Below are 25568 nucleotides of genomic sequence, written 5' to 3' on the forward strand. Positions count from 1 at the left end.
TGCTCCTCAGTTTTCAGTCACATAAATGTAAATACAAGCATGTCGAAGAAGAAGACTATAGATTACCTAAGGAAGCATTATTGCATATCAAAAGTGTTTACTTTGAGTTACAATATAACTGAGTTTTCTTTTACCCGCATCCAAACTACCAACAGAGCAATACAAACAAACAATCCAGTATCAAAACTAAAAGGATGTGTAATGCAAATAATGTTCCCTTACAGCAGAACTGGTCGGTCTTCCACTCCTGGGGTTTCCCCCCTGCGTGAGCACACTGGCGGGAGTACTCTGACATGGTGGGACAGGCGCAGGTGACACTGCTGCTGCTGTTGCCACAGTGACACATGTCTTCTGCACAGGCCTTGATGAAGGAGTCTGTGGCAATCAGGTCCTTACAGCTACTGAAGGCAAGACTGGTGAGAAGCTGTTCACAAAGTTTGGTCTGAAAGGATGAAGAAGAAGAAGAATTACTAGAGGCAACAGACGGTTTGATTCTCTGATCCACCTCTACACAGACGACACCATTCTGTATACTTCTGGCCCTTCTTTGGACACTGTGTTAACTAACCTCCAGATGAGCTTCAATGCCATACAACTCTCCTTCCGTGGCCTCCAACTGCTATTAAATGCAAGTAAAACTAAATGCATGCTCTTCAACTGATCGCTGCCCGCACCTCCCCGCCCGTCCAGCATCACTACTCTGGACGGTTTTGACTTAGAATATGTGGACGACTACAAATACCTAGGTGTCTCGCTAGACTCTAAACTCTCCTTCCAGACTCACATTAAGCATCTCCAATTCAAAATTAAATCTAGAATCGGCTTCCTATTTCGCAACAAAGCATCATTTACTCATTCTGCCAAACATACCTTCGTAAAACTGACTATCCTACCAATCCTTGACTTCGGCGATGTCATTTACAAAACAGCTTCTATCTCAAGGCCATCAGACTGTTAAACAGCCACCACTAACATTGAGTGGCTGCTGCCAACACACTGACTCAACTCCAGCCACTTTAATAATGGGAATTGATGGGAAATGATGTAAAATATATCACTAGCCACTTTAAACAATGTTACCTAATATAATGTTTACATACCCTACATTATTAATCTCATATGTATACGTATATACCGTACTCTATATCATCTACTGCATCTTTATGTAATACATGTATCACTAGCCACTTTAACTATGCCACTTTGTTTACATACTCATCTCATATGTATATACTGTACTCGATACCATCTACTGTATCTTGCCTATGCCGCTCTGTACCATCACTCATTCATATATATTTATGTACATATTCTATATCCCCTTACACTGTGTATAATACTGTAGTTTTGGAATTGTTAGTTAGATTACTTGTTGGTCGCAGTTGCAAATGAGAACTTGTTCTCAACTAGCCTTCCTGGTTAAAAGAGGTGAAATAAAAAAATATATTAAAAAAATACAGCTCAACTCTAGACTTGTAAATACCTGGTCTTCACACTGCTCAGTGTGAACAGGGATTTCTGTACAGGTTTCTGTTGGGCCATTCATCTTCCAAATATCAGCATAGTCGATTATCTTCAGATCATCATCTGTGGGAAAAGAAACATAGTTTTATCTAACCTGTTTATTTCCCCTTACAAACAGTCTCTGTCATCATGTGTTTTGTGTTTTTGGTAACCCTTTCTTAAAATGGTACCTAAAAAATACTTTATAACCCCTTCCTAACCCATAGATTGAACCCACACATTCATAAACAGAACAGGAGCGTAATCCGCCCCTCTAAGACATTTGGTGATTTTGTTTACCATTCCTATTGAACTCGTTCTGGACTCCGTTGAAGTCTCCACACAGCCCACATGTCTGATTCTGGAACTTTGAGTCCAGCTCCACCTATAAAACCAATGGAAGATGACTGAGGGTTAATGCATTGCAAGCTAGCTGCCTTCAGCAGTTCATATATATGTACATTTCACACACCAATATAATTTGATTTGATATACCTATGTCCAGTACATGTCACTGTGTACAAGGAGTGGGAGGTTAACACAAAACAATTGTTTCTCTGTTTTAATAATCAGGATTCTATTTTTTGTTGGTTTGTGTTCTATAAACATCTGACAGGGGGAGGTGTCTTACAATTCCCTCTGTTTTTTACCTCTCCTGCACATGCACTCTTCCCTTTAAAACCTTTTAAACTCTCATCGTGTTGTAAAAACCTTTTAAACTCTCACCATGTTGTTTAAAGCTTTTAAACTCTCACCATGTTGTTTTCTATTTTCTCGCATGCATTTAAAATGTTTTAATTAAATTAAACATCATATTTATTATGTTTTCGTCATTAAATTGAATGTGAGTTGCCTGAAAACTGGTTTGTCTGCTTTGCAAGTTAGTTTCAGTCTGAGATTATGATATTTGAGTAAACTGGGATTATTTATGTACACACGAAGGGGAATGATGATACATACAGTATTTACTCTCTACAATGTCAATATGTATTGAGACAATATTGTGTCTTCTGATCTAACCACACTCTGGAACTTTGAGTCCAGCTCCACCTACAAAACCAATGTGAACTGATTAAACTGTTCCCACTCTCATCCCAACAGTTCCCCTAACACTGATGTTCCCTCTCTTATCCCAACAGTTCCCCTAACACTGATGTTCCCTCTCTTATCCCAACAGTTCCCCTAAGACTGATGTTCCCACTCTTATCCCAACAGTTCCCACTCTTATCCCAACAGTTCCCACTCTTATCCCAACAGTTCCCCTAACACTGATGTTCCCACTCTTATCCCAACAGTTCCCCTAACACTCTGTTCCCACTCTTATCCCAACAGTTCCCCTAACACTGATGTTCCCACTCTTATCCCAACAGTTCCCCAAACACTGATGTTCCCACTCTTATCCCAACAGTTCCCCTAACACTGATGTTCCCACTCTTATCCCAACAGTTCCCCTAACACTGATGTTCCCACTCTTATCCCAACAGTTCCCCTAACACTGTCCCTCTCTTATCCCAACAGTTCCCCTATTTCCCCAGGGTGATTTACAATCAGTGTATTGAGCCAAAGTAGGTGAAACAACCACATATCACTGTAGTGTAACAGAAGACATATGGAATGAGTAAGCAAACTAAACACATACCCAGAGGGAATCATCTTCATTCCACATGATGACTAACCCCAGCTTAGCTGTGATCTTCACATAGGAAACGGTCCTCTCAATGAAGACGTTAAACTGACCAAACGGTATGGTGACCCTAGAGGGACAAAACAATAGTGTTCATCAGAGAGGAGAGTCTGTATTCCAACAAGGGTCAAAATGGTCCTTTACAGTATTTTCTTTGTATTTTTCTTCCTCCCCTGTTGAGACTGTACCAGTTAATAATGTCTGTATAGGATTTCATCAAATGGCATTTCAGCTTGGTAACTTTCATCTGTAAATGCACATCAACTGAACTTCAGAATAAGAGTTTGACCTCTGAATGCTTTTAGATCACTGATGAACTCACTGTTGCCCGTTGAAACTGACATCATGTAGATTATGTTAAAACTGCAAAAGATTTATCTCAAGATGAGATTAATGATGATGCATTTTTTTAAACTTATGTATTTTACCTCAAGTCTTTGCACAAAAGTAGCAACTGAATGCAGGTGAAGTGAAAATAAAATTTGTTCCAATCTTTTTTAAACTGAACTAAAAAAAGATTGATCTCTGAATAAAATGAATCCCATTGGATGTAGTTAAGTGATTACAAACCCCCGTATCATATACTTCCTGTATTACTATGTATTTTACACATCTGAGAGCCAATGGTTTTCCACATCTGAGATCCATTGTTGACTAGACTGGGAACTCACTGTAATCCGTTGACGCTGACGTTACCGTTGGCCAGCTCCACGAAGGTTCCATCCAGCTTCAAAGAAACCTTCGTAATAATAATAGTAGTTTTATTTGACAGACGCCTTTCAGGACCCTCAAGGTCACCTTACATTAAGATCATAGAGCAATACAAACTATTAATCAATACTGCAATTTAAAAACAATTAATCAATAGTGAAATGTACAACAATCAAAGGACTGATCACAAAGGAATACCTTGGTGATGGTGGGCAGCCCATCTACCTCCCCGCGCTGCAGCTGAATGTTAAAGGCCTCGTAGCCGCTGCTGCTCTTACACAATGACGACAGCACGTAGTTACAGGTGTAGGGCAGCTGGAAGAGGTCTCCATCGTAGGTTTTGTAGTGGTAGTTACCCCATGTGCTGCAGACCTGCCCGTTATGAGTGGGACTCACTCCTGCTGCATGGGGGGAAATGTACAGTATAGTTGCACCATTCATATCTGAATATAAGATGCATAATATAACAGTAGAGTAGAATATAGATATTTGAGTATTTGGTGACATATATTCAACAACACAAATTACCTGATACGATTTGCAGTTTGGAATCATATAGACTCCCAATGGAAGTCATGTCTGGAATCATAACTGGAAATAAACAGGGAACAAGTGTTATTTTGTTTGTAACCCAGCTCCTCTTTAGTTCCTCAACTAGGCTACATGACTTAATCTAAAGTGAGAATAAATTGTATTTCGTCATATCTTTTCTTACCAGTCTCAGAATGTGCAGCAGATAGTCCGAAGAGCAGAGCGATCCACGGCTTCACCCATTGGAGTGCCATGATGGTTCTTCTAACGAGTCGTCCTGGTCCACCTGAACAGGTACTCTTCCTGTTCCTACTGATACCGTGAGGCACCAGGTGCCTGCTTTTAAACTACTACACTCAAGGAAGTACCTTGATGATGCTGGGATAGTTGATTCTGTATCTAAGGAGGGGACTGATCAAACTTTAGGTGTTACCATTGTTCTGTTTGTCTGTTTGTCAGAGGTAGGATTACCTTTACTGTAATTGACATTGTGTAATGTATTAATTATAATAATCCCTAGGTAACTATCGATATTCCTGATAAGTAGCATACAGCCCAAAATTGTTCCCTATTCCCTATACAATGAGTGTACATAACAATAAGACTCCAGGTGAAAGCTGTGATCCCTGATTGATGTCACCTGTTAAATCCACTTCAATCAGTGTAGATGAAGGGAAGGTTAAAGAAAGATGTTTAAGCCTTGAGACAATTGAGACATGGATTGTGTATGTCTGCTATTCAGAGGATGAACGGGCAAGACAAAAGATTTAAGTGCCTATGAAAGGGGTTTGGTAGTAGGTGCCAGGGCACCGGCTTGTGTCACGAACTGCAATGCTGCTGGGTTTTTCACACTTAACATTTTCCCGTGTGTATCAAGAATTGTCCATCACCCAAAGGACATCCAGCCAACTTGACACAACTGTTGGAAGCATTGGGATCGACGTGGGCCAGCATCCCTGTGGAACGCTTTCAACACCCTGTAGAGTCCATGGCCTGACGAATTGAGGCTGTTCTGAAAGCGAAAGGGTGACGGGCAACTCAATATAAGGAATGTTTTGTACATTCAGTGTATAGTGAACAGAGTCCTCGTGTATGGTGTAGGGTATAGGGTGCCATTTGGGCACATATTGATTACAGTAAACTCTTATCTAAACTGTGATGAATGGACAGACTCATCAACATTCTACAGAATCTTAGATTGTTTCATAAATCTTTAAAGGGCCAGTCTGTGATATTTACAGCCATTTATGCCACAGACATGTTTGAGTGGTTACATTTCTCCAGCCCTATCCCTCAGCTTCTATAGCAAACCAAGTGACGGGGCTGCCGTTTAGTTCTTTTTCAAATGAAGGAGTGGGCCTTTTAATGACTAATGGATGATGCGCTGTCCATCTGTTTATGCTGGTTTTTATGATTTTACCTGGTTTATAATATATTGTATGACATCAAATTTTATGTATGTTCTGCATATGTACAAAGATGTTCAAATAAACCTTTAAACCTGGTGACATTAACTTGTTTGAACTTCAGTGTTATATAACTTCAGTTGTGGTTTACTACTTGTCATGTTTCATTGCCTGTTATTGGAGAAGAGGGAAGAAAGTTTGTGTTAGTCTTTTTATGGACACAGTCTGCTTCACAGCCAGGACTCACCACTGGACCACAAAGTTGTAGGATCAATCCCAAATAGCACCCTACCTCCTAGGGCTCTGGTCAGAAGTAGTGCACTATATAGGGAACAGAGGGCCATTTGGGACGCATTCATATAGATGTCCTACAGTTGTTCAAGCTCTGGGGTGTGTCTACAGATGATTTGTTTTTGGTTGGAGGAAGCGTATCATCATCAACTCCACCACTCAGTCATTTCTAAGTACTCAGATCTCTAATGAACCATTAAAAGGACATGACCAAATATTGATTTAACAACTTATTTACAATTCATCATCAGCTTTTGGTGAACACACTACACAGTCAGGCAGTAGAAGATGAGGTGTCAAGCTCAGCTCAATTCTAATTCACTGAAATATACTTGTACTAACAGGATGGCTGTTGTGTTAGAACACAGTAGTGATATTTCAGATAGAACAGAGTAGTGATATTTCAGATAGAACAGAGTAGTGATACTTCAGATAGAACAGAGTAGTGACACTAGATAGAACAGAGTAATGATACTTCAGATAGAGTAGTGATACTTCAGATAGAACAGAGTAGTGGTACTTCAGATAGAACAGAGTAATGATACTTCAGATAGAGTAGTGATACTTCAGATAGAACAGAGTAGTGATACTTCAGATAGAACAGAGTAGTGATACTTCAGATAGAACAGAGTAGTGATACTTCAGATAGAACAGAGTAGTGATATTTCAGATACAACAGAGTAGTAATACTTCAGATAGAACAGAGTAGTGATACTTCAGATAGAACAGAGTAGTGATACTTCAGATAGAACTGTAACGGCGTTCGTCTATTGAAGGAAGAGAGTCAGACCGAAATGCAGCGTAGTGGTTACTCAAGACTTTAATGAAGGAAAACGGAACGATACATGAAAAAACTCATAAATACAAAAACAACAAACGGAACGTGAAACCTATTACAGCCTATCTGGTGAACACTACACAGAGACAGGAACAAACACCCACAAAATACAAAGCGAAAGTCAGGCTGCCTAAGTACGGTTCCCAATCAGAGACAACAACAAGCACCTGACTCTGATTGAGAATCGCCTCAGGCAGCCAAGCCCCAATACGAATACAACATATAAACCCATGTCACACCCTGGCCTACCCAAACATATAACAAAAACACAAAATACAATGACCAAGGCGTGACAGAACCCCCCCCTAAGGTGCGGACTCCCGGACGCACCTCAAGAGCATAGGGAGGGTCAGGGTGGGCGTCTGTCCATGGTGGCGGTTCTGGCTCGGGACGTGGACCCCACTCCATTAATGTCCTATTTCCTCCCCTTTCGCGTCCTGGGATAATCCACCTTCGCCGCCGACCATGGCCTAATAGTCCTCACCCAGATCCCCACATAACTGAGGAGCAGCTCGGGACAGAGGGGCATCTCAGGACAAAGGGGCATCTCAGGACAGAGGGGCAGCCCGGGACAGAGGGGCAGCTCGGGACAGAGGGGCAGCTAAGGACAGAGGGGCATCTCAGGACAGAGGGGCATCTCAGGACAGAGGGGCATCTCAGGACAGAGGGGCAGCTCGGGACAGAGTGGCAGCCCGGGACAGAGGGGCAGCTCGGGACAGAGGGGCAGCTCGGGACCGAAGCAGCCCGGGACTGAGGGGAAGCCCGGTACTGAGGGGAAGCCCGGGACTGAGGGGAAGCCCAGTACTGAGAGGAAGCCCAGTACTGAGAGGAAGCCCAGTACTGAGATGAAGCTCAGGCAGGTAGTAGGCTCCGGGAAATACTGGCTGGCAGATCTGGAAGAGACTGGTTGTCGAGCAGATCTGGAAGAGACTGGTTGTCGGGCAGATCTGGAAGAGACTGGTTGTCGGGCAGCGCTGGGCTGACTGGCGGCACTGGCGGCGCTGGGCAGACTGGCGGCGCTGGGCAGACTGGGAGCACTGGCGGCGCTGGGCAGACTGGGAGCACTGGCGGCGCTGGGCAGACTGGGAGCACTGGCGGCGCTGGGCAGACTGGGAGCACTGGCCGCGCTGGGCAGACTGGGAGCACTGGCCGCGCTGGGCCGACTGGGAGCACTGGCGGCGTTGGGCCGAATGGGAGCACTGGCGGCGTTGGGCAGACTGGAGACTCCGGCAGCGCAGGAGAGGAGAAAGGCTCTGGCTGTGCTAAACAGGCGGGAGACTCCGACAGCGCAGGAGAGGAGAAAAGAGAGCTTCTGGTCAGCGGGGTGGTGGCACCGGGATCCTCATCTCTCCCAAGTGGTCATTCTCTCTTTCTCCCCTTACCCATCTGTCTATTGCCTCCTTTGAATTCCATGCTGTCACAGTTACCAGCCCTTTCAAGCTTAACATCCTTATCATTTATCGCCCTCCAGGTTCCCTCGGAGAGTTCATCAATGAGCTTGATGCCTTGATAAGCTCCTTTCCTGAGGATGGCTCACCTCTCACAGTTCTGAGTGACTTTAACCTCCCCACGTCTACCTTTGACTCATTCCTCTCTGCCTCCTTCTTTCCACTCCTCTCCTCTTTTGACCTCACCCTCTCACCTTCCCCCCTACTCACAAGGCAGGCAATACGCTCGACCTCATCTTTACTAGATGCTGTTCTTCCACTAACCTCATTGCAACTCCCCTCCAAGTCTCCGACCACTACCTTGTATCCTTTTCCCTCTCGCTCTCATCCAACACTTCCCACACTGCCCCTACTCGGATGGTATCGCGCCGTCCCAACCTTCGCTCTCTCTCCCCCGCTACTCTCTCCTCTTCCATTCTATCATCTCTTCCCTCTGCTCAAACCTTCTCCAACCTATCTCCTGATTCTGCCTCCTCAACCCTCCTCTCCTCCCTTTCTGCATCCTTTGACTCTCTATGTCCCCTATCCTCCAGGCCGGCTCGGTCCTCCCCTCCCGCTCCGTGGCTCGACGACTCATTGCGAGCTCACAGAACAGGGCTCCGGGCAGCCGAGCGGAAATGGAGGAAAACTCGCCTCCCTGCGGACCTGGCATCCTTTCACTCCCTCCTCTCTACATTTTCCTCCTCTGTCTCTGCTGGTAAAGCCACTTTCTACCACTCTACATTCCAAGCATCTGCCTCTAACCCTAGGAAGCTCTTTGCCACCTTCTCCTCCCTCCTGAATCCCCCCCCTCCTCCCTCTCTGCAGATGACTTCGTCAAAAATTTTGAAAAGAAGGTCGACAACATCCGATCCTCGTTTGCTAAGTCAAACGACACCGCTGGTTCTGCTCACACTGCCCTACCCTGTGCTCTGACCTCTTTCTCCCCTCTCTCTCCAGATGAAATCTTGCGTCTTGTGACGGCCGGCCGCCCAACAACCTGCCCGCTTGACCCTATCCCCTCCTCTCTTCTCCAGACCATTTCCGGAGACCTTCTCCCTTACCTCACCTCGCTCATCAACTCATCCCTGACCGCTGGCTACGTCCCTTCCGTCCTCAAGAGAGCGAGAGTTGCACCCCTTCTGAAAAAACCTACACTCGATCCCTCCGATGTCAACAACTACAGACCAGTATCCCTTCTTTCTTTTCTCTCCAAAACTCTTGAACGTGCCGTCCTTGGCCAGCTCTCCCGCTATCTCTCTCAGAATGACCTTCTTGATCCAAATCAGTCAGGTTTCAAGACTAGTCATTCAACTGAGACTGCTCTTCTCTATATCACGGAGGCACTCCGCACTGCTAAAGCTAACTCTCTCTCCTCTGCTCTCATCCTTCTAGACCTATCGGCTGCCTTCGATACTGTGAACCATCAGATCCTCCTCTCCACCCTCTCCGAGTTGGGCATCTCCGGCGCGTCCCACGCTTGGATTGCGTCCTACCTGACAGGTCGCTCCTACCAGGTGGCGTGGCGAGAATCTGTCTCCTCACCACACGCTCTCATCACTGGTGTCCCCCAGGGCTCTGTTCTAGGCCCTCTCCTATTCTCGCTATACACCAAGTCACTTGGCTCTGTCATAACCTCACATGGTCTCTCCTATCATTGCTATGCAGATGACACACAATTAATCTTCTCCTTTCCCCCTTCTGATGACCAGGTGGCGAACCGCATCTCTGCATGTCTGGCAGACATATCAGTGTGGATGACGGATCACCACCTCAAGCTGAACCTCGGCAAGACGGAGCTGCTCTTCCTCCCGGGGAAGGACTGCCCATTCCATGATCTCGCCATCACGGTTGACAACTCCACTGTGTCCTCCTCCCAGAGCGCTAAGAACCTTGGCGTGATCCTGGACAACACCCTGTCGTTCTCAACTAACATCAAGGCGGTGGCCCGTTCCTGTAGGTTCATGCTCTACATCATCCGCAGAGTACGACCCTGCCTCACACAGGAAGCGGCGCAGGTCCTAATCCAGGCACTTGTCATCTCCTGTCTGGATTACTGCAACTCGCTGTTGGCTGGGCTCCCTGCCTGTGCCATTAAACCCCTACAACTCATCCAGAACGTCGCAGCCCGTCTGGTGTTCAACCTTCCCAAGTTCTCTCACGTCACCCCGCTCCTCCGCTCTCTCCACTGGCTTCCAGTTGAAGCTCGCATCCGCTACAAGACCATGGTGCTTGCCTACGGAGCTGTGAGGGGAACGGCACCTCAGTACCTCCAGGCTCTGATCAGGCCCTACACCCAAACAAGGGCACTGCGTTCATCCACCTCTGGCCTGCTCGCCTCCCTACCACTGAGGAAATACAGTTCCCGCTCAGCCCAGTCAAAACTGTTCGCTGCTCTGGCCCCCCAATGGTGGAACAAACTCCCTCACGACGCCAGGACAGCGGAGTCAATCACCACCTTCCGGAGACACCTGAAACCCCACCTCTTTAAGGAATACCTAGGATAGGATAAAGTAATCCTTCTCACCCCCCCCCTTAAAAGATTTAGATGCACTATTGTAAAGTGGCTGTTCCACTGGATGTCATAAGGTGAATGCACCAATTTGTAAGTCGCTCTGGATAAGAGCGTCTGCTAAATGACTTAAATGTAAATGTAAATGAAAAGCGCTGGCTGCGCTGAACAGGCGAGGCGCACTGGAGGCCTGGTGCGTGGTGCTGGAACTGGTGGTACTGGATCGAGGACACGCACAGGAAGCCTGGTGCGGGAGCTGCTACCGGAGGACTGGTGTGTAGAGGTGGCTCTGGATAGACCGGACCGTGCAGGCGCACTGGAGCTCTTGAGCACCGAACCTGCCCAAGCTTACCTGGCTCGATGCCCACTCTAGCCCGGCCAATAAGAAGGGCTGGTATGTGCCGCACCTGGCTCTGCACCCGCACTGGAAACACTGTGCGCTCCATAGCATAACACGGTGCCTGCCCGGTCTCACTAGCCCAACGGTGAGCACAGGGAGTTTGCGCAGGTCTCCTACCTGGCATAACTACTCTCCCTTCTAGCCTCCCCCCAAAAAAATTTTGGGCTGCTTTTCCGGCTTCCAACCGCGTCGCCGTGCTGCCTCCCCATACCAGTGCCTCTCCGCTTTAGCCGCATCTATTTCTTCCTTGGGACGGCGATATTCTCCAGGCTGAGCCCAAGGTCCTTTACCGTCTAATTCCTCCTCCCATGTCCAATTCTCCAAGTGGTGCAGTCTCTCCCACTGCAACTGCTCTTCACGATTAACAGGGAGAGTTGGCTCAGGTCTGAACCCTGACTCAGCCACTCTCTCTCTGCGCCCTCCCCCAATAAACAATTGGGGTTTACTTTCGGTTTTCGCTCTGCGTCGCCGTGTTCTCCTTTTCGACTCCATTCATCTATAGCCCTCTTCGCATTGCTGAAGCGAATCCCAAGCGGGCTCCTGCACTCTCTCTGGGTCGGCCGCCCACCTGTCGATTTCTTCCCACGTCGTATACTCCATGCTTCTGCTGTCCATAACGTCGTTGCCAGTTACACGCTGCTCGGTCCGTGAGGGGTGGGTGTTTCTGTAACGGCGTTCGTCTGTTGAAGGAAGAGAGTCGGACCGAAATGCAGCGTAGTGGTTACTCAAGACTTTAATGAAGGAAAACGGAACGATACACGAAATAACTCATAAATACAAAAACAACAAACGGAACGTGAAACCTATTACAGCCTATCTGGTGAACTCTACACAGAGACAGGAACAAACACCCACAAAATACAAAGCGAAAGTCAGGCTGCCTAAATACGGTTCCCAATCAGAGACAACAACAAGCACCTGACTCTGATTGAGAATCGCCTCAGGCAGCCAAGCCTAACAACATCCCTAATCAGCCGCGATCCCAAATAATACAAACCCCAATACGAAAACAACATATAAACCAATGTCACACCCTGGCCTACACAAACATATAACAAAAACACAAAATACAATGACCAAGGCGTGACAAGAACAGAGTAGTGATACTTCAGATAGAGTAGTGATACTTCAGATAGAACATAGTAGTGATACTTCAGATAGAACAGAGTAGTGGTACTTCAGATATAACAGAGTAGTGGTACTTCAGATAGAACAGAGTAGTGATAAAGTAATAGTAAAAGTAATAGTACTTCACTTAGAGCAGTGATACTTTAGATAGGACAGAGTAGTGATACTGCATATAGAACAGAGTAGTGATACTTCAGATAGAGTAGTGATACTTCAGATAGAGTAGTGATACTTCAGATAGAACAGAGTAGTGACACTAGATAGAACAGAGTAGTGATACTTCAGATAGAACAGAGTAGTGATACTTCAGATAGAACCGAGTAGTGATACTTCAGATAGAACAGAGTAGTGATACTTCAGATAGAGTAGTGATTCTTCAGATAGAACAGAGTAGTGACACTAGATAGAACAGAGTAGAGATACTTCAGATAGAACAGAGTAGTGATACTTCAGATAGAGTAGTGATACTTCAGATAGAACAGAGTAGTGATACTTCAGATAGAACCGAGTAGTGATACTTCAGATAGAACAGAGTAGTGATACTTCAGATAGAACAGAGTAGTGATACTTCAGATAGAGTTGTGATACTTCAGATAGAACAGAGTAGTGATACCTCAGATAGAGTAGTGATACTTCAGATAGAACAGAGTAGTGATACTTCAGATAGAACAGAGTAGTGATACTTCAGATAGAACAGAGTAGTGATACAGATAGAACAGAGTAGTGATACTTCAGATAGAACAGAGTAGTGATACTTCAGATAGAACAGAGTAGTGATACTTCAGATAGGACAGAGTAGTGATATTTCAGATAGAACAGAGTAGTGATACTTAAAATAGAACAGAAGAGAGAATAAAGTAGACGGCACGGGTCAAAATTCTGATTTATGACCCTATGTCCGGATGACGCGTACATGCCCAAATATGGGTATCTGGCTAGGACATGCTGTTCCTGTTGTCATGTTTTAGAAGGTGTGTTATTTCATATCTATATTGCATCTATTCCTTTGAAGTTGTCGTGATGATTGATGTGTAGGGACCTGGTTGAACTGGGGGGATGTGTTTGAACATTTCAAAGAGGGTGACCCCACACTCACCCTATTTTATTGCCCTTAGCGTTGTTATCTATGAAGTAGGAATGTCCGGGGGGGTTGTATTTGCGGCAGACGCATTATAAAAAATCCCAAAACAAGACATGCAGCCCCAGAACACTAAACAAGATTTTTAAAATAAACATGGATTTTGCAAAGCAGTGATGACTGTAACAAAGGAAGCAGGACCTCGGCTGAAACATAGAGAAAGGGCCAAGTCTAAAGCCACAATATACGATGCAACAAAAAGCGGTTTCTAAGTGTGTATAGAACCAAAATACCGCCCACAACTGCGCTGAAAGATCAAGTGCTGATGTCTATTGGACAGCAATGGGAGTATCAGTTTGATTACCTGGCCTGTAGAGAGAAACTTATATTATTATATTATTATTAAACTATACCGTAGCCGAAAGATATACAGACCAGACTTTAGAAGTGGACTACAGGCTTGAAGACTGGCCGTTTTTTTTTCAAGGTTGTATTTCCCGAACTGAGAGTTATCACAAAGGGGTATACCGTGTTCACTGGCTACGAGACCCATTGGGTAGGTGCTCCTGACTCCTCAGGAAGAGTATTTCATAGGGTGAAAATACAAAGAAAGAATGGACTTCCATGTGGCTATGTGGGGTTCAATATCAGCAACGAGGAAACCCGCAACCAAAACATTCATGATGGTGGCCTGGGGGTTTTAGGTTGAGCTTGCTTATTCCTTTTAAAAGTTGGGATCTAATGGAATTGAAAATGTTAGAGTTGTTGGACGCTCTTTTTGTACAGAGTCAACAGCGGCAGAGCATTGTTCATCTAAGGAAGTGCATAATATATACTGTATGAATCCTGAGGATTATGATTCAAAGGAACCTCAAGAAGGTACATCCTCAGAAGGGTCAACCCCGAAAAAAAACTAAGTACGCGGCTGCGTTAACCACGCCCTGATACCCAAAGGACTGGTTCAACAATAAAAGGAGTGCCCTTAAAGCCTCAAGTTCTTAATTTCAGCATATATTACATGGATATTCATACAACATACCAGGACTCCGATTCATCATGGGGGCCAGACTCTTGTCATGTTTTGTCATATATTGTCATGTCTTGTCCTTGTGCTTCCCATTCTGTTCGTTTCCCCTGCTGGTCTTATTAGGTTCTTTCCCTCTTTCTATCCCTCTCTCCCTCCCTCCCTCTCTCTCTCTCTCTCTCTCTCTATCGTTCCGTTCCTGCTCCCAGCTGTTCCTCATTCTCCTAACTACCTCATTTACTCTTTCACACCTGTCCCCTATGTTGCCCTCTGATTAGAGTCCCTATTTCTCCCTCTGTTTTCCGCTTCTGTCCTTGTCGGATCCTTGTTCGATGTTTGCTGTGCTGTGTTCTAGTTCCGTCGTGTTTTTGCCTTCTTCAGATGCTGCGTGTGAGCAGGTGTCTATGTCAGCTACGGCCTGTGCCTTCCCGAAGCGACCTGCAGTCTGTGGTCGCGTCTCCAGTCGTTCCTCTCTACTGACGAGAGGATTTCAGTTTTCCTGTTTGTATTTTCCTGAGATAATTTCCAGGATTATCGTTTTTTGTTAAAGACTGGAATAAAGACTCTGTTTCTGTTAAGTCGCTTTTGGGTCCTCATTCACCAGCATAACAACTCTAAGGACTCTATGCCTCGCAGCCCAACATTCTATTCCCCCCAGGCAAGACCCACGACACCCCCTACATGTACACAGCCTGAGGATGTGTTTGATGGGGTGGTCAGTACTATTTTTGTGGACCATCAAGGCCTCTGTAGCCACACTTTTAGACGTGGTGATTAGAGAGTATAGAAGAGAAAAATGCATCGGTTGTGAGATCAATCACCCCAGCCAGTGCTGTCAGCCGTGCCTATATGAGCCCACAAGATACTACTTCTTCAACCATTTTGAGGAGCTGGTGAAAAGACTGTGGTGCTGCAGGTTTATACCTTCTCTGTTCAGATCCCTGGAGTCTAGGGGTCTTGTGCCTTCTATTCCCAGAGTTTACGGAGTAACCGAGGCTTAACTACAGGAACGGAAGGAGGAGATCTACATCCACGAGAAACTCAAAGAAATACGCAACACCCTTGTCGTGTCTTTACATACCTTAAGGGAACATTTGGACATTTGCTGTATGGTTAGTGAGAAAGTCCATATGGCAAATGTACATTCCTTACTATACGTCCGAAAACGTTTGTAAAAAGGCGTCGGGCCGAGCGGCAGGACCGGACCTACCGGGAAGTCATCAAATGAACTTTGTCGGACATTCGGTTTCCGTTTTATAAAATAATCAAATTTTGGTCATTTATCCGCTGTCCCGGAAAATCGCACAAGAGGGCATAAGAAATCATATTGCTATTGGACAAAACATCACGAATCACGACAGGGCCTTATCTCGAAAACGGAAAATATTTTGAAGCCGAAACTTGAGCGTAGGTTTGGCATAATGGGCAGTTGGCCCTGAACAAGATGGAGTCTAGGCCTCAACGGATTTTGAGTTATGGCCATTTCTCTGGGATTAAAGGTCCAAAATGAAAATAGAGAAATTATTTTTCCACTTCACGTCAAAGTCAAGCAGCCTCCGGTGTCAATAAAAAAAGAAGCAGCCATTTATCTATCATCGTTTAAGAGAAATCGTGCAATGACAGATTGGTGATGTTCAAAGATAGGTTTTTCTTTCAACAGTTACAGATCCAGTTGCAGGGTGTTCATACGAATCTTTTTAAAGTGTGCTGCGAGATTTCTGTGATTTTCTATGATTTTCTGAAATAACACACACTCACTAAACCCTCCGTAAATAACTCAGTTCTTAACGTAAAGACTTAAAACTCAGGATTCTGTGAAGGCATACCCCAATCAGGATATGAGTTTATTTATAGCATCCTGTGCCATCCCGGAAGTGCCTTTAATTGGGTCACACAGTCTGTTTTGAAGGGTTAAAAAAGTCACATCTTTCCAAAACTTCATATGTGTGACTAGGTAACCCCCCTGAACTGTAAATCAGTAATTTCTTCCAACAGATGTCAAAGAAAAGCTCTCACACACACACAGCAAGGATGGAGTGACAAAGTGCGGTGCTTAAATACACAGAGGGCAATGACCATAATCCCTAGGCCGTGCCGAGTTCAACGAGATATCCCGCTTGACCGTAGCTCGCTCGGTCTAATCGCAGCGGCCATTAGAAAAGTAGGCCCAAAATGAAGCCTGCCCCACAACGTCATTTGCTTTTGGGTGACAGTGAGAGAACCGTTAGGGTGAGAAGCACAATTCGACCTCAGGTACGTTCCTAAGGTCCTCCCGATCTGTGCAAGTCTAACCTTGACCATGTAGCATTCACCCTTAACAGTAAAACAGGGTTTTTTGATCTCACAGAATACAATGACATCTCTCCCCATTGGAATACATTGCCTGCTCCTCTAAATTCAACCTGAGGCCTATGTGGGTTATGAATGCCTTATGAACCTGTCTTCGATGACAGTCCATCAGGACACTATGAGGTCTACCTGTGTCGATTCTAAGCTTCCTGGACCAACCGGAAGTGGTTAAAATCACCCTAAAAGTGTATATCCATACCCTGCCTGCAGTTTGATAGACATAGTGCATTCAACCCGGTGTAAATCAGTCAGTTCTTAACGTAAAGACTTAAAACTCAGGATTCTGTAATACCCCAATGAGGATATGTGTTGACTTATAGCTTCCTGTGCCAACAGGACGTGCCATAATTGGTGTCTCAGGGGCTATTTCGAAGGGTTAAAAAAGTCAGATCTGTCCAAAACTTCATATGTGTGATTAGGCAACCCCCATGAACTGTAAATCAGTCAAAGGAAAACTAAATCACACAGACACACAACTTGGAAGGAGGGAGGTATTGGGGTGTGTAAAGACAGACAGTGCCTCCAATAGTTAGCTTTGTTCGAGCTAAAAAAGAAGCATCAGACCTAGAGTTCCGAAACTTTAGAAACTTGTTCTAGACCTCAGGTCGATAGTGCGTGGTGAGTTACGTGGCTCTAGAAGGTTCTCGGACCGAGAAACAGCCTCGTACATTTGCAATGACTTCAATTCATTTTTGCATCACAAAAATGACGACATTTAGAAATGTCCCAGAGTCACAAGACTAGGTGCATTGCGACCGTCTCGGCCCATATAGACGGACCCCAACGTTCCTGTCCGATAGCTCATTCAAGGACCCCGTAGCAAGTCATGGAAAAAAAGTGGATTTTCAGCACCAATTACGTTTTTGCTCAGACACCAAATGACCTATCGAGCCGAAACTTGGGATTCGGGGTTGCCTCAGCTAGGCCTACACATAACATAAGAAATGGACCTGCAGCTAGAACGTAACTACGTGTTTTATGTTTTTTTATGGTTTGAACCAAAGGCGTTGTGAATTTTGGGCCAGCTCTGAAGTATGTGATAGTTGGCTACTAAACGAGTTGTAAAAAGTGGGTTTGGTGTCAGTTTGTATCAGTTTGGTGTCAGAATGATATCTAATTAACTGATGGACGGTGACTTGCTGGAGACTCTTGTCCATTTGCAATATGTTTAAACAGTGAGGTACCATCACCAAAGTGACATTCTAAAATCAACTCTAACGAGCGATTGAGATGAACCAGAATCACTGCCCAGCCATCCCGAGTTCATCGGGCCAGTCAATTTCGCATTCCTGCAGGATTTTTATAGCATGACAAATTCATGATCGTACATGCCCATTGAACCATATTGCAAATGCACAGTGACTTTGCAAAAGTGAGAAAACATAAACATGGACATGATGAAGTCAACACAACGAGCGATGGAAAGGAGCAACTATCACTGCCAGGCCATCCTGTGTTCATCAGGCCAGTCAATTTTGCATTTCTGCAGGATTTTTGAGCATGTCAAATTTCTTATGGCATTTGGCCCCAAAGAAAGTTTTCGACTTTTGACTTCCTATGAAATCATATTGTAAATGGACAAAACATATGCCTTATGCACAAGTAAAAAAAGATATGATAATAAAATTGGACAAAAGTATATTCATACAGTTCTTACACATGTGTAATTGACAAAAAATCGAAAGAATTTCGAAAAACGGTCCAGAAAGCACTTTTTTAAGGGGTGATAAGTTTTTGACAAAAAAAACATTTTTTCAAAATTTTGCTTTTGGATGTTGACTTGGGTTACATTCCCAATATGAAAAACCAAGGTGGAGCGCACTCGCCACCTTTGGATTTTTAAAGTGTTACAACTGGCAATTGTCATATGGCATTTGCTATCAACTTTGCATGAATCAACGCCGAATTGGGTGGTAATTGTGTATATGGTTTGTCCGATGCCAATGACTTCCCATTCATTTTTGTCCAAATCAGGGGGCTATTCCCTTACTATCATTAAATTGAAGACTTAGTTTTATCAAAGATCCTCTGTAATTAGTATTACGCGATCAAACTGATTAATCATGTAACTGTAATTAACTAGAAAGTCGGGGCACCAAGGAAAATATTCAGATTACAAGTTATAATTCCGAATTTAACCTTTCAGATATTTTCATATCTGATCCAAAGTCTTCTGATTAATGAATTATTTACTTTACCTCACGTTAGTCTCATCCCAAACGTCGTAAATTGTTGATTATCTGCACGAACCCAGTCTTCACTATGAGTCATCCATACATCAATTGTCTTGAATCATTCATTTATTACTAACTAAGTAATTCACAGAAATGCATAAACAAACAAACAAACTTGGTAAATGTGGTTATATGAAATGATAGGAGAATGTGCCCCTAGTGGGCTAAACCGGCATCACGGCTTGGTGGACAAAAAGGGAAGTGGGGGTCGACTGAGATTATATAACAATTGAAATGCTAATCCTTTGCACGTGAACGCTCACTCATTCGGGAACAATTGCAATCAATATATATATTTACGCTCAGTGTGTCGTCTTGATCGCTGTTGAAAAGTTGTTTCTTTTTTAGAATTGTCCGTCTCTCTCCCACGTTCTCTCTGTTGAGGTTAGAGTGGATTGTTCAGAGTGACATTCATTCATTCATTATAGAATGGATGGTTCGGCGGTTGTTGTTCTTCGCGTTCAATGATACCGAATTCCTAGCTGCAGACTAGTAATTAATATCAAAGAGTTGTTCTTATTCTGTCGGTATCGATAGTCTAAGAGTTTAACCACGTGGTATGGTTAAAAGATTCAGCAATGTTCTACAACCTTTGTACCCTCGTAATGGAGGAAAACATGGTCTTTACTGGGAATTTCTCAAAGTTGGGTTTTATTTGGAATTGCAGAAAAGGGCTGTCCCAGGATGTCTGACCCTAACTGGGCTCAGGGGCGGTCCTCTGATTTAGTTAAACTCAAAAGGGAATTGGAGTTTCCTTCAATAAACAGTTCACATTGTAAAATTGTGTAAATAGCATCATACTCACTCATTCATCTTATACAAAAATTAGATGTAAACCTCATATCTGAGGCTATTATATAAACAGCGTTATGGTAATGTGGCCACACCGTCTCCCATGAGCATCCCAAGTTGTGCCAAACGGACCAGTTCGTAGTTGGATTCTTCACCGGTCTTTTATACTTTCTCCGGAACATGAAATTTGTTCGGACCTCAAGTTCTGTGAGGTGGAAGAAATTCCTTTGTTCTCTATGAAAATTCACTCTGTCTCTTATACTGTGTGGCCATGCGGCAGGGTCTTCTCAGGAATTTACGACCTCTCTCTGACCACAGCAGCCTAGTTGAAGGAGGCAGGGGAGGCAGGGAGAGGGGGATGGGCTTGCACTACCCAAAGAGGGCAACGTCATGACACCCTGGTTGACAACAACAAATACAGGGAAACTGTGGTGGCTGATGTGATGACTTTCTGGCTCAATAAACCCCAAGAGAACGAGTAACAATATATATTTGTTATTTAGACGTAAAGTAATGGGCAACTATATGAACTGCGGGGTGAACTGCCTGTTCACCCCGCTATCATCCAGAAGGCGAGGTCAGTACAGGTGCATCAAAGCTGGGACCAAGAGACTGAAAAACAGCTTCTATCTCAAGGCCATCAGACTGTTAAACAGCCACCACTAACATTGAGTGGCTGCTGCCAACACACTGACTCAACTCCAGCCACTTTAATAATGGGAATTGATGGGAAATGATGTAAAATATATCACTAGCCACTTTAAACAATGCTACCTAATATAATGTTTACATACCTACATTATTCATCTCATATGTATACGTATGTATATACTGTACTCTATATCATCTACTGCATCTTTATGTAATATATGTATCACTAGCCAATTTAACTATGCCACTTTGTTTACATACTCATCTCATATGTATATACTGCACTCAATACCATCAACTGCTCCTTTGTCATTCCAAGTAGCGGTCCCCTTTGAGTCTTTTATCTTGTTCATAATGTATCTAACATTAACAGCAATAAGGCTGGTGATGAAGGGCACGGCTATACTTAGGAAAGGTAGAAGAAAACCGGCAGACTGTTGTATGCTGTCAGGGTGAGGGGAATGCGTCCTTTGAGGAGATTCAAAGCAATCTCACATAGGGCTAATATGAGATCTGAAGAACAGTGACCCAAGATGGCCTTCCCTTCTTTAGCTGTATTCCCAACTAGGCTTCTCAAGAGGGGCAGGTTACTTTTTCAACGCAGAGACATAGCGTTTACTTTTTAGGAATATACGCAGCCGGCCACTCCCATGGGAAAAGACTGGTTCGTATCCTCAGGTGTTTTGGAGTATTTGCTTTTAAATCCACGATTAAATAAGAAAATGGAGCTTTGGTAGCGTCCTCGTAGCTTTCCATAAAGTAGGATTTCCTTCCCGGGTACATCTGCTGTAGTTTGTTTCTAGGATTTTTGAACAAAACCATGTAATTGGTGTTCAAACTGATGGTGCGGCTATTTTTACCTTGGTGAAAGACATTCTGCACCAAGTAAAACACGGACAGGTTTCAATAATGAATATATTGGGTAAAAGCTTGTGCAATTTTGGGATGTTCGCTACCTGCAAATAGCATATAGTCCAAAACCAGCAGATTGTTTTTATGAGGAGGGAGAAGTTCATCATCAGACAGGGATTCAGGTTATCCTTCAACAAACTTAATTTGTATTTTCTTCAACAATTCATCATACAGAGGTTGATAACACGAATAACACCACACAATATTATCAGGCTTTTGAGATAACACATGTTCAGAATTCTCTAAAATACTTTTTACAAAACAAGTTTTACCACTATTGGAGGGGCCTGCGATTAAGGCCGATTATGGTAGTTGCAACCGAGGGTCAAAAACTTCTTCAGCAGTCGTTATATCTTAAGCTTTAAGACACACTGGGGCTTGTAGCATAAGTCAGTAGCCAAAGGGCAATGTGGTCCCGTCAGGCAAAAGCAGTCTCTTGTTATAGACTACCCTGAATGTTTTAGTAAGTGGGGCATTCCTTAGATGGAAGCCCTTTTTATCCCTAACAATTTTTTTGTAGGAGCTCAAAATCTCCAAGGCACTATTTCGGTCGTTTATGAACCCCTCGACCAAGCGTGTGATTGATTCCAAGTTGACACGCGGCGCATTCTCATAGTTTTTGAGTCAAGCCTTTGGCTTTCAACACCACGTGATTGTCCTCCTGTGAATCACCATGTGATTGTCTCCTGTGGTCCCAAAAGGTTTGCTTTTGTGACCACAGGAGGACCATTCTGTGATATGGTCACCATCTTCGAGTTAAACCACCCAGATAGTTGCTAAGTGGGGGGGTTCCAATCACCCGGTTTGCTTACATAGACCACAGAATCTATGTTGTGGTAAAGAACCCGCCTCTGAAGCTGCTCCATGAGGGTGTACAGTTTAAGTCGGCCATAGGCTGCAAGAAACACATTTACATTACCCGGGGGTAGAACCCACTTCTTGTTACGCCTCCATTGCACCAGGGCAATGTCTTGACTCAAGAATGAAAAATTAGAAATGTTGTATTGGCCCAAAAAACAAATTCCCACAATTCTTCGGTGTCTTTAATGATCGGCGTTGTTAGCATATTGCATCTCTGCAAAAGCTTGCCCCAAAGCGAGTTCAAGTACAATTTCGACACATTTATTTTGGTTTTGTTGACCTCTATTCTGTCAGTATGCCTTCTCTGTTGTGATAGTCTTGAATGTACTTGTCTTTGCTCTCTTGATCTGTGACCGATGCAGGATAGCCTGAAGCCATTTGCTTGCATCTCAAGAAGGTCTTGATGTACTCTTTAAAGAATCGTATTTGTCTTGAAACTCTTGGTACATTTCCCCAAAAGTATTTCGGGTTAGGACACACATGGCCTGGGGCACAAAGCAAGATTTACAACCATGGTCTCAACCCTGTCAATCTGTGCGCATCCATCTCAATGATAAGACCCAAACGCCTTCTCACCCCTATTCAAAGCATGTTGAATAAAAATGTCTTTATCCTGGGCCAAGTACTCCAACCATTGAATGGACCCACTAGAGCACGATTTGAATTGGCATCGGTAGTTGTCAGGCAAGGGCATAGCTATAGATGCTGTAGGTAGAAAGTGTGTACGATAGGTTTTCATGCATGCCGATGCAATAGTTGTACAACTCCAGGGGTCAATGCCTGCATCTTTGATTACCTCTTCTCTGAATCTGAGGCATCCGTCACGCACTATAACCACATCATTGTCACAGTATGATTCTATCTCTTTATGGAAATCAAAGGTGATATGTCTTACTGTCTCGTACCACATCATGAATCTCCCACGCTGTTTGGGAGACATTTGATCACACCCGTACATTTCGGGGCTGGGATATGATCCGACATAATGTAGATTCTCCTCAGATGTGAAGAAGTGGGGAAACCAGCCTTTCACAGAGTTTTCAAAACGCAAAGCCTCTGGCATTTGAGCCAATCTCATGGGTAAGAAGCTTAAACTGTCAATGTATCTCTGGTTGAATTTGGGGTCTACAAAACACAAGATTTTACTACCATGAGCTATGACACTGGGTGCAACGCCTTGCTGTATCAAGTGGTTCAGAAGAAGGTAGGAGTCATAGGCTCTAGAATTGTGTGCTATAAACGTGAAGTTTCTGTACTGGGGTTTTCTAAAAATGTTTTAGAAAAGGCTGTGCACAATTGGGTCCCTCTGCAGACCACTTTTCACCCTTGAAAGTCATGGTAAATACAAAAATAGGCAAATGAACCCCTGATTGCTGATTTGTCTCAAAATCATAGAACACGAATTTCTCTGAATGTTCATCTTCAGCCAAGGGCTGAATATAACACTCTAGTGGCACTTCCTGAACCACTTCAGCGTCTCTACTTTTCAAAGGCCCTTTAAAAATTGGGCAATGTATTATTCCACACATATTAGGTTTATGGCTGTCTATTTGTACCTTTTTGGGATAGGGGGCAGCATTTTCACTTTTGGATGAATAGCATGCCCATAGTGAACTGCCTCCTACTCTGTCCCAGATGCTAATATATGCATATTATTATTAATATTGGATAGAAAACACCCTGAAGTTTCTAAAACTGTTTGAATGATGTCCGTGAGTATAACAGAACTCATATGGCAGGCAAATACCTGAGAACAATCCAACCAGGAAGTGGGACATCTGAGGTTTGTAGTTTTTCAAAGCTTGGCCTACCAAATACACATTGAGATATGGAGAAAGTTGCACTTCCTACGGCTTCCACTAGATGTCAACCGTCTTTCGAAACTTGAATGAGGATTCTGCTATAAAAGAAGGGCTCATGAGACCTCTTTGAGTCAGTGGTCTGGCAGAGATCCTTGGTCTCTCGGAGTTACCTCTCGTTCCAGTGCATTTCTGAGGACAAAGGAATTCTCCGGTTGGAACATTATTGATGTTTTATGTTAACTTCTTGGTGACAGGGGGCAGTATTTTCAAGTCTGGATGAAATGCATGCCCAAATGCAACTGCTACTCATCTCCAGAAGATAAAATATGCATAGTATTATTATATTTGGGTAGTAAACACTCTTAAGTTTCTAAAACTGTTTGAATCACGTCTGTGAGTATTACATAACTTATTTAGCACGCGAAACCCAGAGGACAAACCATTCAGATTCTTTTTTTTTAGGTCACTCTCTTTTCAATATGATTTCATTGGGAATCCAGATTTCTAAGGGACCTTCTTGCAGTTCTTATCACTTCCACTGGATGTCAACAGTCTTTAGAAACTGATTGACGTTATTCCTTTGTGTAATGAAGAAGTACGGCCATCTTGAACGAGGGTCACTTGAAGCGTACTGTTAGAGGCGAGTGACCAGAAAGCTACAGTTTGTTTTCCTCCTGTATAGAACACAGATCATCCCGCCTTCAATTTTATCAATTATTTACGTTGAAAAATACCTAAAGTTGCATTACAAAAGTAGTTTGAAATGTTTTGGCAAAGTTTAGAGGTAACTTTTGAGATATTTTGTAGTCACGTTGCGCAAGTTGGAATCAGTGTTCATCTGGATCAAACGCTCCAAATAAATGGACATTTTCGATATATATCGACGGAATTAATCGAACAAAACACATTCATTCATTGAGATAGAATTGGCTAAACAAAATGTGTGGTTCTTGTGACATTTTGACATCAATGAATAAGAATAGGTAATCAGTGTTGCAGATTTCAGTGACTAATCTGTGATCGCTACATATATTTCTGGACTTGTAAATTGATAATACCCATTGATTCTTGAAGAATATCACTTATAAATTCCTAATGAGCTGAGTTCAACTGTCATAGCCCATCACAACCCAGAATATAAGATTGTTTTATTCCATTGTTGGTAAACAACATAATTGTTAACAAAAACTGTATAGCCTCAAAACATAATTAAAACTATCATTTTGATATCATGGACGGTCAGTTCTTAAATCCATGGCCTGTCTATGAACTTGAGAGTGGTTACATTTCTCCAACCCCATTCTTCAGCTTTTTGCCAAAACACTGGCAGGGTGGCCATTTTGTTATTGTTTGAATTGCAGATTGCCCCTTTTAATAGTAACCGTTATGTAATGAATACATTCTTTATTAAATACTATGTGTACTATTTCCCTA

At 43.6% G+C, this 25568-nt stretch overlaps 1 protein-coding gene across 1 annotated transcript in view; it reads right to left on the reverse strand.

The window, feature by feature from the left end:
* Positions 1–25568, reverse strand: part of LOC124038261 (mucin-5AC-like) — a gene marked incomplete at its 3' end in the record, with an annotated part of 81826 nt that overhangs the window by 30825 nt on the left and 25433 nt on the right. Inside the window, 8 exon segments of the mRNA XM_046353940.1 lie at positions 223–442; positions 1484–1587; positions 1804–1888; positions 3143–3257; positions 3859–3926; positions 4097–4299; positions 4427–4489; positions 4614–4738. Coding sequence (XP_046209896.1) covers positions 223–442; positions 1484–1587; positions 1804–1888; positions 3143–3257; positions 3859–3926; positions 4097–4299; positions 4427–4489; positions 4614–4738 — 983 coding nt within the window.

Source organism: Oncorhynchus gorbuscha, linkage group LG01 (assembly GCF_021184085.1).
Source record: "Oncorhynchus gorbuscha isolate QuinsamMale2020 ecotype Even-year linkage group LG01, OgorEven_v1.0, whole genome shotgun sequence".
NCBI lineage: Eukaryota > Metazoa > Chordata > Actinopteri > Salmoniformes > Salmonidae > Oncorhynchus > Oncorhynchus gorbuscha.